Source organism: Camelina sativa, chromosome 7 (assembly GCF_000633955.1).
Source record: "Camelina sativa cultivar DH55 chromosome 7, Cs, whole genome shotgun sequence".
Lineage (NCBI taxonomy): Eukaryota > Viridiplantae > Streptophyta > Magnoliopsida > Brassicales > Brassicaceae > Camelina > Camelina sativa.
Genome location: NC_025691.1, coordinates 12,189,770 through 12,205,640, shown reverse-complemented (window position 1 = coordinate 12,205,640; position 15,871 = coordinate 12,189,770). Strand labels below are relative to the sequence as shown.

The window sequence follows — 15,871 nt, the reverse complement described above, 5'->3', positions numbered from 1 at the left end:
TGGCAATCTGTTTAATTGTTTGACGACTGTTTCAACGTGCTTCCAATTCTGCATAGACTTTACGTCTGCGTGATCGATAATCAAAACCTCGATGGAGGATAGATAATCAACATCTAGTTCCTTGTTTTCTTCTGCTTTACCAATGGCCTTAACTATCCCAACGGGTGAATAGAAATCATGTCCGATAAATAGAAATCACTATACAGCCTAATGCTCTTCTTTAACTGCTTTATGCCTATCATAAATATATCATCATCGTTCCCTTCACCGATAAGGGCTTGCCAATCACAAGGCTTTTCTGATTTCCTATGAAGCACGGGTACTTCTATTTGGTAGCCGTCCCCGGCTGATTCCCATATTTGAATGTCTTCACATCACCGTCATCACATCCAAATTCCTTATTAAACCGGTCAAGGTTGTCTACATTAACCTGAAACAAACGAATATTGATATATGAAGAGAACATAAATAACTCGAGACATAATCAGCTACCGAGACAATATCAATTCACAATTCTACATAATTTTCTAATTAACAATCAAACTAGTACTTATCTGTTTGATGTCTAAGTAATCATAGAATAAGCCATAAGGCAACATAGTCACAAAGCAGATACCAATTAAAAAATTATATGACTGAAAAAAATCATAAATTTGTATACCCTTTGTGCTTCTGCAGGAGTTAATTGTATGAGCCTCTTCACAACGCGGAAGGCAATACTCTTGTATGGTAGTAGAATCAGTACCTATATATACATAAAATAAACGTAAGACAATTTTTCAAATGTGGGAAACAACAGGTTTAATTTTAACACACGAAATTGGTCACCTTTGGACGAGTAAAACCTTGGTCTCGAAATCCATCATCAGAAAGAACTTCCTCTTCAGAAAGTTTGGAAATTTTACTTTCATTCTTCTTCATAAGATCTCTAGTTCTAAATATGTGACTCAACTACGTACATAATAAGGAGACAAACTGACTTCAATAAATCTTCCTGAAATGCTAAGTAGAAACTAAAATGATTGGTCTTAGAAAAAAAGAATACATGCACATACAGAATGCATAAGGTATGCGTCCATGTGACTTAAGTCTTCTCCAAGGCCTTTATTGTAAAAGGGTCTCTTGTTAGAATGCAAAATATCCATATAACTGCTGCCTAAAAAATCAAATATTATAGTTAGAAAAAAAAATATATATATAAAATTTAGGAAAAAGGTGATTCGCAGAATCCAAGACATACAAATGGAGAAGAATCTTCTCCTGTTAGATGAGTTTAAATATTTTCGTCCAGATTTCTCGTATAATTGAAGCCAGTACTTAAATAACTTAGGCTTGAGACCATAAGTTGCATCACTCTGAGCTACCTGCAAAAAAGGGTTTTCTTAGTGCTACTTGTAACTTCTAATTAGTTGGGAAGGTTATATATAAGAACACATACATCACGAAAATTTGGTCTTGTTCCTTTCCAGCAGCGATTTGGCATGCCAATGGCAGGTGCTTCCCATTCAAACTTCCATTTGCCTTTTGATAAAGTCTCCGCTTCTTTACTTGATAATTTGTGACTAAGGTGCTCACTAAATGCACTAGTAGATGAAGATAGGCCATTGGTAGTTAAATCATGCTCCTCCTCCGTTACACAATCCTCAGAACCTTTTTCATTGTTCTCCTGATCTGTGTTCTTAGTAAGACCTCGGAGACTTTCCTGATTAGCACCTTTAATAAATACAAGGGAAGTATGATTGAGATCAGTGGATGCAACTAGAGAGGAGAGTTTGCAAAGTCTCTCAGCATATACGAGCATAAAGGATAGAGACTAGCAATAATTTCCAATACAAGATAAGGAAAAAACTTACCTTGCATCTCGTTATCCTCATATCTTTCTGTGTAGCTTTTACCTTTGTCCTGTCGGTGCCTTCTTTTTTTCATATCAGCAACAACCTTGTCAGATAAACCGAGAGATGCCAGCAAAATATCGTACGTTGTCTGTTCTTCGTAAAACATTGCGACTGATTCGTCTTCAACACGTTTACATTTCTTCGTATCCTGTTTCCTATGGATATTTTCATGTGGCCTGTGCCTCTTCAGCGTTAGAGTTAAGTTTGGAGCCATCGAGGAAAGCTAAGTGAGAGAGAGAGAGATGAATTCAGGACTAGCGAACTGACCTCTTTAATAGAAAACCCTAATTTCAGTTAAGGCTTGCAAAACCATAACTCAGTCCGGTTTAGTATAAATACCAAGATTGAATCTTTCTGGTTCGGTTGGCAACGAGGCAAAAATTCTTAATTAGTTCTTACCACACTATACGTGAAATCATCTTTGGCACCTAAAACAGGAACTCTAGTCGAATTCTCTATTGGTTTTGGTACTTATGAGTCCTCCAAAAGAATTACCAATAAGAACGAGCTGAAGAGATTCGGTGAAATCCCAATCTCAAGCATCTTTTTCTCTCTAGGGCCGTTTTTCAGCACTTGCCATAAGTAGAGAGGTCGAATTGAACCTCAAGTCAATAAAAAACATTTCTTTCAGAATATAATTCATTGGCAGCTTATTTTTTTTTTTCAAATATACATATAAATTTGGAGCCTATAGTTTTTAGAATATGTTTAAATTCACTATGATCTAGTTAATATTTTGATTTGATAATTGAACTATCAATATTTTTTTTTGGTAGATTTGTTTATTTTTTTCCATTTATTTTAATTTATTAATACGACTAGTCTCTCGAATTGTTGACTTGAATTTTACTTCTCTCGACTGATTGTTCAAATTATTTAGAACAGTCGATTAAATATATAGTGTTTGTAATTAATTTTTTATATAGTCAATTTAAACCATCTTGTGAGAACACAAATATCAATAGAAAAAACACATAATCGCAAACCAGTGCTGTCTCATTTGCTCACAATAAGACAAACCGCATAAATGGACGATCATATGTTATATACATTTTTGTATACTTAACCGGCCGAGATAGTTCACAGTCAAGTCCCGGAGAAAAAAAAACAAGAGCGTAGCTAGGAATCATAGAAACTTCCCCACCTGTTGCACATTATTAGCTTATAGCTAATTACCCTTTTTAATAGTCCAACAACCAGAATAGAGAATACATCTCCCTTAGAGCAAACTCCCAAACTATGCTTTTCACGTGCAACAAGCTGTAGAACTCGTTCCCCCTTTATAAATTAATACCGTGTTGATCAGTATCAATCATCTCACACTTATCATTTATTTCACTTTCATTCTAAACTCCCAATGTTCATTATCATATTTTAACACTCTTTTTTGTTTATCTCTATTCTTATCAAAGAGTTACTTTCCTTTTAAGACTAAGAAGGCTAATGGCTCTCGAGGGTGTGTTTTTGCAACACGACAACATCTACAGTTATAATGGCAAAGAAGCTTACTCTAACCTTTACATAGAAGATGAACCACACTTCTATGATCTCCAAGCCTCTCTAACTTTTCTCGATAACCAAACAGAAAACTACAACTCTACTTTTCTACAAGAAGATCACTACTATGAGGATGCTACTACATTCCTTCATCAACCTCTTCCTGAAATTGCTATTAGTGAAGCAAAGATTACCCCGAACGGAAACTCCTCTGGTAATCCGAACTGCGATATGATGTACCACCGAGATAAAGAGATAGACACTTCGGGTAGCAAGAAGGCAACACGCCGCAGAACAAGGGTGAAGAAAAACAAAGAAGAAATCAATAATCAACGTATGACTCACATTGCAGTGGAGCGTAACCGAAGAAAAATGATGAATGAGTACCTCTCTGTTCTCCGCTCTCTCATGCCTGACTCATACGTCCAAAGGGTATATTCTTCTAAATCTACATTCATAATTATGTAGATAGTGCATCTATGTATTTTTTTATATATAGACTAACAAAAAAAAAACATCATATTTTTCACGTTCCATGTTTTTAGTTATTAGTTTTATAAGTAAAAATATTACAAAAATAATTTACATCTTTAGAAAGTTTAGGAAATTAATTTGAATAGTAAATAAAAGTGAAAAAAATTACTTTATCTATCTGAAATTATGTTCTTTATACTGAATATTAAAAGTTAAGTTAACGTTAATATTTTGTTTCTTTTTGATATCCCAAGATGGCTAGGTATCATATCAACTTTAACAAAAAGGATATTTTTAGACTTTATTACATGCATAATTTTTTGGTTATTACTATGAGTTCAAGTGTTTTTTTTACTTTCATGATTTTAGTGTGACCAAGCATCAATAGTAGGAGGTGCCATAAACTTCATCAGAGAACTCGAACACCGTGTTCACCACCTTAACATTAATGGCGAACAAAACGAAAAGTCCTTATCATACGGCGAAATCGATATCTCATCCGCCACACCATTCTCGGACGCCTTCAAGCTTCCCCAGTACTCGATGGGTTCATCATCTGTCAGCGAAAACGTGGTTGTCGAGAATGCATTGGCTGATATTGAAGTAAGCCTCGTCGAGAGCCATGCAAGTCTCAAGATCAGATCAAGAAGGAGACCAAAGCTTCTCCTCAACTTGGTCTCTGCTCTACAAAGCCTAGGGTTTATCATTCTTCACCTTAATGTCTCCACTGTTTCTGACTTTATCCTCTACTGTTTCTCCACTAAGGTACGTTTCTGTTTTAATTCTTAATCACTATATATTTACCCCTGAATTGACAAAGTTACAGTAGTAAAGAATATTCTAAAAATAGCTGTAACCAAAAAAAAATAGATTTATTCCCAAAAACACAAAACCCAAAAATTAGAGATCTCTGTGTGAGTTAATTGTAAATCAAATGCTAGGCCTAGCCTTAACCTAATTGTTTTTCTCTTGTCGCCTATTGTTTTATTAGTTTAAAAAATGTGATTGTCACTAAATAGATCATTATAATAATCCTCAGTTTCAAATATAGGTTTGATTATGAGGATAATTAACATGTCAATTCTGGATCCTTCTGGCAAAAACAGATATACTTAGTTATAGCGCATTCACATGCAATTCTTATATAGTCAATACAGGTTTCGTTAATTTAGTCTCTAATACAATTAAAAAATAAAATACGATATTTAACGATAACTTCAGCCAAAATATAACTATTCTATCATCTATCTCTGTTATTTATTAGTAATTTGTTATATTTTCATGTTTTGAAGTTTCATTGATATAATTATGATACACATATATATATATATATATATAGACACGTTAACTACAAAATATTATATATATAATACAAAAATTTAACCAAAGTATCACTCCTCTACTTTAACATAATTTCGTGGTTTGTTCTTTTGTGCTAAGATATTATTTAGCTAATTAAACACTTAGTTTTCCAACAATTTTTTTGTCAACATTTTCTCATTACATTTTTGTATTATACAATTTTTTAATCATAAATTTATCTTTTACAAATAACATTGATCTACAAAATCTACTATTATGGTTCAGTTCTAACAACTTAACATAACTGACTATTTGTAATCCTTGTGAGAAATTCAGACCGACGTAATTAATATAATTTATGTTATACAAATGTAATGTCATATGAATGAAGCATACGTTAAGGCCTAAAGAATGAACTATACTTACGTGGGAACAACACTTGACCAAAAACAATTTACTCAATTTTTTCTCTGCATGTGAGAACGTACTCAACATTGGAAGAATAACCATTTTATGCATAGACAAACAGACGTCGCCAAATTACTTACTATTTGTAGACTCCGACAGCGATTAGATGTAAAAAGCACTTTAAACAAACCATTTTCATTAGCATATAAACATTACTACAACTTTTTCGTAATTTTTTTTTGTTGCTTTTAATCAAAATAATAACAAACATTTTTTTCCGTAAAACCCAAAGATTTTTCTATATTGAAAAAAACAATTGCCATATATTGAGTCTTGATCTAGTGGTAATTTAACAAAATATACTTTTAGTTTAATTATTTTTCTTTCTCAACTATGCAGATGGAAGATAAGTGTACGCTTACATCAGTGGCTGATATTGCTACTGCAGTGTATGAAATGCTCAGTATTCAATATTCATGATGATGTTGTCCAACAGTAACCCTAAAGTAGACCGGTTTGCAGAGTCAATGTTAGCATGATATCATCCGGGTTGGGATATTTGGCTACGAGTTCATATAAATGTCCTTCGATAGTACACTTGATTTGGCTGTCCAGTAATTATATTTAATATTGTGTACCATTTTATAGATGCTTCTGTCCATTGCACTTTCCACACATTATAGTAAACATGGACGGTCCATTTTTTATTTAAGTTGTTGACAAAAGTAAATGGTAACAGCTGGAGATAATTTGGTTGTTGGATTTGGTTAATATTCGTAGAAAACAATAAACAAAATTTATTTTAAAATTTATAGTTGTGTAGGCACATTTTAAACATAAAATCGAGTGGTCATTCTCGACCAATCTAATCTGTCTCACCAATAATTGCCACCGTGAGGTCCGATGAAAATAGTTTGTACCAAACTTTACAAAACCAGGAATCTATGTTTTTCAATGGGCCATGAATCCGCCGAAACCACCTTTCTATATATCCTTAACACTTTTGCTATTTTATATTTATAATATCGAGAATACAGTACAAAATTATAATTAGTTCTCAAATAAATAACAGTGTATGTCAAAATCTATTAAGCAACATTCTTTCATTCCCTCATAAGTTCCTTAGTAATAGAGTAAATAACTTTATTGGAAGATATGCTTTCGTTTCCTATGTTTTCAAGTTTTTGTATATGGCGTTGGTTTGAGGTGTGCTCAATCTAGACTTATTCAAATGTTTTTCTAAAAATTGTAACTCTTTGTTGATCAACATTTCAACAATTTTTTATCTTTCTATATATGTACTTTTGAAGGGAAAAGATCTCATTCAAGCATATCATCAAAGGTCGGAAAGAAATGGTTAATGTAAGGGTAAGAAACTATTGTAAGAAAACTTTGCTAATTTACTTAACAATCAAATGTGTTCCTGTGAGTCATCATATAAATATATACAGACATAGTAAGTAAGACTTGCAAGCGAGATTCAAAGCAACAATCTTGCTTGTATAGTGTTTTCCTCTTTGCACAATTTAAAGCATCAACACATATAAAAAAGACATGGACAAATAGAAACTATAAATCTCAAAGCCAATTTAAAACAACAAATAAAGAGCTCATGAATATAACTAAGATGAAAATTTTCTATGTCATCGTATTTTTTATCTTGTATATACAGAATTCAAACTCTATTGATTTCAATTATCTTTCTGCTTTTAATTTTGGAGATTCCAATTCCGATACCGGTGATCTAGTTGCTGGCCTCGGCATTCGTCTTGACCTTCCTTACGGACAAAATTCCTTCAAAACGTCTTCTCAAAGATTCTGCGATGGACGTCTCCTTATAGATTTTCTAAGTAAGTCCGATCCTTTCTAGTTTACAATGTCTCTTTTATAATAGTATTCAACAATATTATGTACTGGATATCGTGTCTTCTTACACCAACTTTATTTTAACCAGTAGGTACACGTTGAGTTTACATATTCAGGTTACTCGGTCATGTAGTCATGTTGCACCAAATTTTTTGTTAGTTTTGTGAAAGGAGAGAGCTAGATAGAACTCATCAATCATACTTTACATTTTTATAAATAAATAAAAGAATTTCTTTTTTGAACCTACTCATACTCATCAATCCACTAATTTGAAGGGAAAAAAAACCCGTTCAGATTGAATAAAAACATAAAATCTCATTTTTTATAATTAAAATAACATTTGCAAACCGTAAGAATAAACACAAATTATAAAATTTTCATATCTATATGTTTTAATTAAAGAATTTCTTGTTTGATTATATACATTTTTTTTGGGGAAAAGTTTGATCATATACTTTCGTTTATAATGTACATGGTTATTGTCATCGAAATTGCAATCCACCAAAAAAAAAAAAAAAAGGCACAATCTAACTCTCTCAGTAGCTAAATTTTATGAAAACTCAAGGACACTAACGTACGAGTCGAATTTTCTTCGTTCGGTACCAAACGGTCCAAACTAATGATGCCCCTAATTTAATCTCGATTTTTTTTGAAACAAATCTTTCTTACGAAGCAACGTCGAAGCAATCTTATATTTTACATTTTTGAATCGGACCTGCGTTCAATTTAAATAAATATAAATAAAATATTAACGAAAAGTTTCAAAGTTGTTGTAGACAATTTATATCGTTGGCTTGATTACAAATGATATGGCTGTTTGTTTTCATCCCAATGGCTCCCATAGTAAACAATCTCTCCATTGTACTCTTCATCTTCATTTCCTTCTTGCCCTCATCTCTCTCTACAATCCTAAAATATCCGGCAATCATCAACTTAGGGGACTCGAATTCCGACACGGGCAATCTCATATCCGCCGGGATTGAAACTGTTAACCCTCCCTATGGCCAAACTTACTTCAACCTTCCTTCGGGAAGATATTGTGATGGCCGTCTTATTGTCGATTTTCTATGTATACATAACGTTATTCTTTCATTGAAATGGCTTATTTGATTTGGCATTTCTCTTCATACCATATGTTTTGATATGTGTTTTTCTGTTTTGCGCAGTGGATGCAATGGACATGCCATTTCTAAATCCATATTTGGATTCATTAGGTTTACCAAATTTCAAAAAAGGGTGTAACTTTGCAGCAGCAGGATCCACCATTCTTCCCGCAAACCCGACATCGGTCTCTCCCTTCTCCTTTGATCTTCAAATCTCTCAGTTCATCCGGTTCAAAACTAGGTCACTTGAACTGCTTTCTAAAACAGGTGGGGTTGATTTGAAAATATGTTGTTGGTGAGATGTGACGGATGCGTATACATTATATGAAGTGTAAATGAAGTAAATATTGTTTTTGATGTTTTAGTAGGAAGGAGATATGAAAAGTACTTACCACCACTTGATTATTATTCAAAAGGACTATACATGATTGACATAGGCCAAAATGATATAGCTGGTGCCTTCTACTCCAAGTCTCTTGACCAAGTTCTTGCCTCTATTCCATCCATTCTTGAAACTTTTGAACTTGGACTCAAGGTATACCACTATATATTGTTAACTTTTATTTTCGTTAAATACCGGACCGACTCATGCAAACTAGACTAACAATTTCTGAAAATTTAATTTGGCAGAGGCTGTATGAGGAAGGTGGCAGAAACTTTTGGATACACAACTCAGGGCCTTTGGGATGTTTAGCTCAAAATATTGCCAAGTTTGGGACAGATCCAACAAAGCTTGATGAGTTTGGTTGTGTTAGTTCCCATAACCAAGCAGCCAAACTATTCAATCTTCAACTACATGCTCTGTCCAACAAATTTCAAGCCCAATTCCCTGATTCAAATGTTACCTACGTTGATATCTTCTCTATCAAATCTAACCTCATCGCTAATTATTCCCGATTTGGTAAGCATTTTTCGCTATATATAATTTAAATTTCCAAACTACATATAAATCTTCACCATCTTGATTCTTGAGGATGTTGGTTATAACAAAATTTTGATTGTTTTAGGTTTTGAAAATCCGTTAATGGCGTGTTGTGGAGTCGGAGGGGCGCCCTTAAACTACGATAGCCGCATTACATGTGGCCAAACTAAAGTCATTGATGGGATATCAGTAACGGCCAAAGCTTGCAACGACAGTTCTGAGTACATTAACTGGGATGGAATTCACTATACCGAAGCCGCAAACCACTTCGTGTCATCTCAAATATTAACCGGGAAGTATTCCGATCCGCCGTTTCCAGACCAAATGCCATTTTTTCTAAGCTTAAAATTTTAGAAAATGCTGTTTATAATTACAATCAGTTGGTTTCATTCATTCTTTAGTTTTCTGTCATTATTTACTTATACTGCTCAAATGAACCAATTATCAAGAAACCGTAACAAAATAATTAACCGAGTTCTGACCTGATCGGTTTGGTTTACGAGAGTGAACCTGAGTTACTTTTACTTCTTGGAGACATAAGCAAAGTACTGTGCCATGGGAACTACAAAGGCAATTACAAGTAATCCTCCAACGACAAGACTGAACTGTCCTCTCTTCTCTTCGGTTTCTTCTTTCGTCTTGAAATTTGATTCTCTCTTGTTATCCTTCACTGCTGGACCCCCAGGGTCTGGGAGACCGTCTATTGCTGCAACCAACCTTTTTGCGCTGCTGTATACTGCCTCGTTGTATTTTTCGTCCGTTGCTAGTACTGCACCCTCATACATTCAAATACTTATCAGTTCCAACTCAAATTCAACATATAGTTACTATAATGTTGGTTAAAACCTAATGCAAACGATTTTAACACTAGACTCGGTTCTACTTTGGTACCTATTATTTATAAACGGAAAAATCCGAACCAAAAGCCTGATTGAAGACCACTAGTTTTGTGCACTAGATGCTGCATCAAAATTCTAACACTACACTAGACCAAGAGAACCAACCATACCGGGAAGATTTTCAGAGACGGTAGCATCAAGAATGTTTTCACCAACAGCTTCAATGAAAGCAGGACCACCAGTAATAGCTCCTTCCTTCTGACTTGTGATCAAAACAACAATACCCTTGTTGTTACCTTCTTCAATCGAAGGATACCATTTCTCCAAAACTTGGTCTGCATACTCAAAAGCATCTGCTTTACTCTGCATAATTTAACCAAACCGGTTCCAGTTCAACTTCCGGTTTACTAAAAAACAAAATTTATAGGAACAAGAAAAAAGAAACTCACAGTGAGCTTTCGGACAGTGATGAAATTGAGTCTCAGTTTCTTTCTGTATTCAAGATCAGACAAAAGCTTCTTAAGATCTGACCTCGTCACTCGACTTAGAACACCAGCGTCGTCCACTACGTAAGTGTCTTTTGGAGGACCGTCGTTGAGGATATTGAACTCAGAGGCCAAAGCAGCGCCAACAGGTGAGAAACTGAGTGTTAGTGATAGAGCTAAAGCAGCTAGACCTTGCTTTGCATCTGTTAACCAATTTCTCGATTCCTGTTTAGTGATCCGGGTAAAGGAGAGGTGTTTAGGACCGGGGAATGTGGTGGGTTTTGATGAGAGAGACAAGGAATGTGAAGTGGGTTTTGTCTGGAGAGTGGACGAGGGTTTGGAGTTGAGAGGAGGAGAAAGTGCACGAGGGGAGAGAAGGGTCTCCATTGAGTTCAGAGATGAGTTTTGAGTTTCAGAGATGGAGATTTTGATGCATTTTCTTGTGTTATGTTTTGGATCGTCAAAGGAAGTGAAGGATTGGTCGAAATGTTAGATTTTCTGGATAATGTTTTTATTTCCACCACATTTTTGTGCCAACAGAACTTAACAATTCTCCCACGTGGCGCTTTGTTGTTGACTATTACTAAAGCTATCAAATACTAGAAAAACTATGAAAAAAATAAATAAAACCACCCAAGAATATATAACAAAAAAATTTATTTCGAATAAACATGAAATGCCACAAGATTTTTTTTTTTTTTTTTAACTCGAGCGACATAAAACAAAAAAGATAAATCCGAATCAACCAAGAAAACGAGGAATCGGTTTAGACTCTGCAAAGAATGTGACCAAATCACTTGAGAAAATGCTACAAAAGTCTTACTAAGATCACTTCTCTAAGAGAGAAGAAAACAAGATTACTTTACTTACAGCAGAATAAGAAGAAGGTTAAAAGAGTCGGTGTTCACATTTCAGACATCATCGTGTCTTCTCTTGGACTGAAGAGCTAAACGAGCGTCTCTCTCTTTCTCAAACTGTCTGTAATCAGCTCTCTCCAAGAAACTGACTTTGTCGAGATACTTGTCAGAGCTTTTCTTGTACTTATCTAGTTCGTCTTCAACACCTTTGTTTTCCTCCTTATACTCTCCCCAGTCTTTCTTCGTCTTGTCCAAAACACTCAGCTTTTGTTTCTTCTTGATCTGCTCAAGAACCGCATCAACCGCTGAAGGCGCTGCCGAGGAGGAGGAGGAGCCTTTGTTTCCTCGGTCCAGTGCTTCTTTTGAATCCGCTTCCACTAACCGCTTTACTTCGATTTCTTGACCCGCAAAGTCTTTGACCTCAGTTATCTGGAAGTGATCGAGAAGAACATATACATTAACCAAATGAATGCTCACCAAGCAAGTGCAACTAATTAGATTCTAGTCCAACACCATCCATTCTTCCTAGTTCCAAACAGCTGACATGTTCTTTTAGATTCCATCAAGAAAGGTTCAATCAAACCACATATTAACTTGAGACAGAGATTCTAGTCCTCAATCCATCTTCTTGCTAATCCAAAGAGCTGATAGGATCTCTAACAATACCGAGCCAAAAGACAGCTTTTTCTAAAAAAGCCAACGAATCACAAAGGTTCGAACAAACTATATTTTATTCTAGTCCTACACAATCTATCTTCCTAGTTCCAAACAAGTGATAAGAACCTTCGATTTTAACAATAGCGAGCTTTATTTGCAGATCAAAAAAGGTTCAAAATCAAACTACAGTTTTAACTTGGCAAAGAGATTTCAATCCATCTGCTTAATTCCAAAGCGCTGATATAAAATATCATAAATTGAAACAACTGACCTCAATCTTTCCCCGGCTGGAAGCAGCTGCAGCGGTTGCAGTAGCGTTTCTCACAGCAGCCAAAGCAGCAGCAGCAATACTCTTAGCCTCCTCACTACAAGTATGATTCAAAACACTATCTTCCTTTGCTACATTCGAAACGCAATGATCCTTCTTCTTCCCATCCACGCCAAGATAACTTTTCCAATTCTACAATCATAAAAAAATATTCAAAATCCCAAAACATACCATTCAAAACGCAAAAGAGAGATAGCATGAAAAGAAATCTCACGTTATTAGCTGGTTTTGTAGCGGGCAAAGCGGTTGAGGCGACAATATTGAACCGCTTATTTGGAACTCCTTCGTTCATCCGCTGCCAAATCTCAGAAACTTTCTTAGATACAACACTGCTCGAACCACTTTGCTCAGGAGATTGCTCATGCGACCCCATACCTATGAGAAAAGATTTCAAATCAATTCGTATTCGTATTCGATGAATTTAGGGTTTTGAAATAAGATATCATCGAAAATCACCTGGAAGTGCCGGCCGACGAAAACCCTAATTGATGGAACTGTCTGCAACAATGGACGACGGCGTCGATGAGGCAAAACTTTTTTCTTATATTATATAATTGACCACTATACTTTAAAATAATCCACCAATAGTCCCAAAACTTTAAGATACGTTACGTTAACTCCCTGATGAGTGATGATACAGGGCATTTGTTTTTGGTTCATATGTGAGTTTTTTAAACATATGACATAAACTAGGACTCAATTACAGCAGTCTTGCTGAAACCATTGTCCCAGTTAGTAGCTCTAGACAAGGTTTTAGTTTTTGAAATACATGACATAAAGAGCACCAGTTTCAACATATTCTCACTTATGGAAAAGCTGTAACCAATAATAGCACAAATCCTTTTTAAGCGAAGCTCATAAACAACAAGAGTCGTTACAATCGTAAGGTGAATCTATAGCACCACCACAAGAAAAGTGAGTCCAATACTAATGATCAAAATAGACAAATGTGTCCCAAAACTATGATCATACACTCTAACAAAAGTAACTCAGTTCCTTCTTTGCTTTGTGTTCTTGGATTGGTTTCCTTTTTTCTTCCATTTCTTATTCGTAACTGCTCTACTCTTCTCCTCAATCTCCTTAACTTTACGCTTCCTGTAAAACCATAAGCAACACAAACACATTCACTTAGCAAAGACTCTTAGCTACAACATCTCATTTCTCAAAGACACAAATTCCTATTACACTATTTGAATAAATAACCACACATTTATACCACCAGTCTAACACCTATCATAATACTTGACAGAAACGTTAGCGATGGAAGTGAAACAAACATTATACACACCAGGACAAGGGCTAAAAACTTCTAAGATTAACATAGCCACATACTTCCAATTCCATTATCAAGTCCAGAGTTAGAAGAATTTAACTCAACGTATCACAAACTAAAGGTTTTGCAACCAGTTAACCGAAAAAGACACGCGCTACTGTTTATGATACAGAATTTAAGCTTTTTGCTATACATTGTTTCTGAATTGGCAATGGTAGTAACTAACCTGTACTGAGAAGCTTTGGGATCCGACAGCAACTCATCAGCAAGAGTTGCTTTTCTATTCTTCTTTGTCAATCTATTATGGTACTCTGCACATGGTTCAATTACTGTGCCAATCTGTTATTTTTTTTTTTTTTGAAACATAGGAAACAACAAGAGTTGGTGTAAGAAGACAGAAACCAAAACAAAAATTGATATCTTTGATCTAGTTTGCCGTTCTTGAAACTTGCCTGGAAATATTTCTCAGCTATTTTAGACCGCGTAACAGCCTTCTTGTAGTGTAGAGCAGGATCCATCACAGTTCTCAACTACAATAATAGATACAATTAGAAAGGTGTTAGGACGTTGAAACCAAAATAGACAACAACAAAAAAAAGCAATGAAGCTATTTTACCTTAAGCAACTGAAGATCTCTTTTCAACTCAGGAGTCATTGTTGGAGCAGGCATATCAAACCTATGCACAGTATTGAAAACACACAATTTAAATCACAAACAAAACGGGTAAATATAATCAGAGTGGGTGGAAAGAGAAGCTACCAGTCTGAACCAGTAGTGTCTTTGAGTTGCTTTCTAATCATCTTGTTAATCTTCTTTGGATCAGTAGGTGGAAGACAAAGACCATCAACAAGCTCTGAGTTAGACGTCCAGAGAGAAGTGCTTTCAGCTCTTTTGCTTGAAGTGGAACCAGCAGTTTTCAAGTCTAAGGATAAGCCTGGAAGCTTTGGTTCCCATTTAAGACCGATCAATGGTTTACTAGTCTCTGCCATTATTCTACATTGACAAAGTAAATTTCACACAATTTTCAGAAAATATGAACCATGAGGAAAATCAATACGAAAGCTAACCCGATGAAGGTGTTGCCATGCCAATGATTAGCATCATCATAATCAAAATAACATCATCATGATATCAACATCATCAACAGATAAATGTCAAAGTAAAGTAACTCAAAACGGCCTCCATCGAACTTGGGCAGAAAAAAAAAAAAAGAAACCAAATTTTGAAATTCGAAGCAGAGCAAAACACAGAAAATAATCTGAACCCGGAACTGGAAGCGTGAGAAGACAAGAGAAAACAATTTGATTTGCAACTCCAGAAACAAAAACTCAGAAACTTGTCGAGAGTTACCTCAAATCAGCTTGTCGAGATATCTTTCAAAGGGGTTTCGGCCGACGCAAAAGCTGTAGAAAGTGAACCAGGGATGAGTAGATTTAGTGTTAGAGATCAATGGAGTTCACTGGAGATGGAGACTGGATTTTTAGGGTTAGCGATCGATGAGATTGGAAAGATGATACAAACCGGAAGTTTAGAGAGTGGGCCTTCGTGGGCTTAGTGTTTAAGCCCAATTTGCTCTATATTGTCTCGTATTTAAGCTTTCCCTCGTCTTCTTTTTTGTAAACTAGGAATTATACTGCCCTACCCGTCGGGTTTTAATTACACTAGGTAAGACTATTTGTAACAATTTATTAGATATATCAAATTATTGAATAACATAGCAATTAGGTTGATTGTCAAAGTAATTTTAAATCACTGATTTTAAACTAAAATATAAAACCTTTAATTCTGGAACTTAAATATTTTTCAATTTATCATTAGTTGGTGTTCTTATATATAAAATCACTATCAACACTAATCTCAAACTTTATTTTATTTAATTATTGTGGGAGATATATTAGTGTAGCTTGATTTTATGGTGTATTATTTTTGTAGTTTATACAAATTTAATCACATAATTTTTATAG

At 34.9% G+C, this 15,871-nt stretch overlaps 5 protein-coding genes and 1 pseudogene across 7 annotated transcripts; 2 read left to right on the top strand and 4 right to left on the bottom strand.

Moving 5' to 3' along the window:
* LOC104704552 overlaps positions 1-2,109 on the bottom strand; it is a 4,280-nt pseudogene extending 2,171 nt beyond the window's left edge.
* Positions 3,127-6,338, top strand: LOC104701000 (transcription factor bHLH94-like). The gene is made up of 3 exons (XM_010416622.2): positions 3,127-3,824; positions 4,236-4,631; positions 5,976-6,338. Exons 1-3 carry the CDS (start codon positions 3,339-3,341, stop codon positions 6,054-6,056), a joined length of 963 nt encoding a protein of 320 aa, XP_010414924.1. The 5' UTR covers positions 3,127-3,338; the 3' UTR covers positions 6,057-6,338.
* LOC104700999 (GDSL esterase/lipase At1g54790-like) lies at positions 7,174-9,878 on the top strand. 3 transcript variants are annotated; one of them, XM_010416621.2, is made up of 5 exons: positions 7,174-7,426; positions 8,609-8,812; positions 8,914-9,080; positions 9,176-9,446; positions 9,553-9,878. In XM_010416621.2, the coding sequence occupies exons 1-5, from the start codon at positions 7,189-7,191 to the stop codon at positions 9,819-9,821; spliced, it is 1,149 nt and encodes a 382-aa protein (XP_010414923.1). In that variant the 5' UTR covers positions 7,174-7,188; the 3' UTR covers positions 9,822-9,878. The 3 variants fall into 3 exon arrangements, with proteins under 3 accessions (XP_010414923.1, XP_010414921.1, XP_010414922.1); XM_010416619.2 differs by lacking the exon at positions 7,174-7,426 and adding an exon at positions 8,204-8,511 and having other exon boundaries at positions 8,911-9,080; XM_010416620.1 differs by lacking the exon at positions 7,174-7,426 and adding an exon at positions 8,205-8,511.
* On the bottom strand, positions 9,901-11,256 carry LOC104700998 (UPF0603 protein At1g54780, chloroplastic). The gene is made up of 3 exons (XM_010416618.2): positions 10,756-11,256; positions 10,477-10,669; positions 9,901-10,236 (listed from the first exon to the last, which is right to left on the bottom strand). The coding sequence occupies exons 1-3, from the start codon at positions 11,176-11,178 to the stop codon at positions 9,989-9,991; spliced, it is 864 nt and encodes a 287-aa protein (XP_010414920.1). The 5' UTR covers positions 11,179-11,256; the 3' UTR covers positions 9,901-9,988.
* LOC104700997 (craniofacial development protein 1) lies at positions 11,539-13,192 on the bottom strand. Its single transcript, XM_010416617.2, has 4 exons — positions 13,090-13,192; positions 12,848-13,008; positions 12,577-12,765; positions 11,539-12,077 (listed from the first exon to the last, which is right to left on the bottom strand). The coding sequence occupies exons 2-4, from the start codon at positions 13,004-13,006 to the stop codon at positions 11,703-11,705; spliced, it is 723 nt and encodes a 240-aa protein (XP_010414919.1). The 5' UTR covers positions 13,007-13,008; positions 13,090-13,192; the 3' UTR covers positions 11,539-11,702.
* LOC104700995 (rRNA-processing protein fcf2) lies at positions 13,453-15,408 on the bottom strand. The gene is made up of 6 exons (XM_010416615.1): positions 15,258-15,408; positions 14,667-14,900; positions 14,523-14,583; positions 14,359-14,436; positions 14,133-14,245; positions 13,453-13,728 (listed from the first exon to the last, which is right to left on the bottom strand). Exons 2-6 carry the CDS (start codon positions 14,894-14,896, stop codon positions 13,623-13,625), a joined length of 588 nt encoding a protein of 195 aa, XP_010414917.1. The 5' UTR covers positions 14,897-14,900; positions 15,258-15,408; the 3' UTR covers positions 13,453-13,622.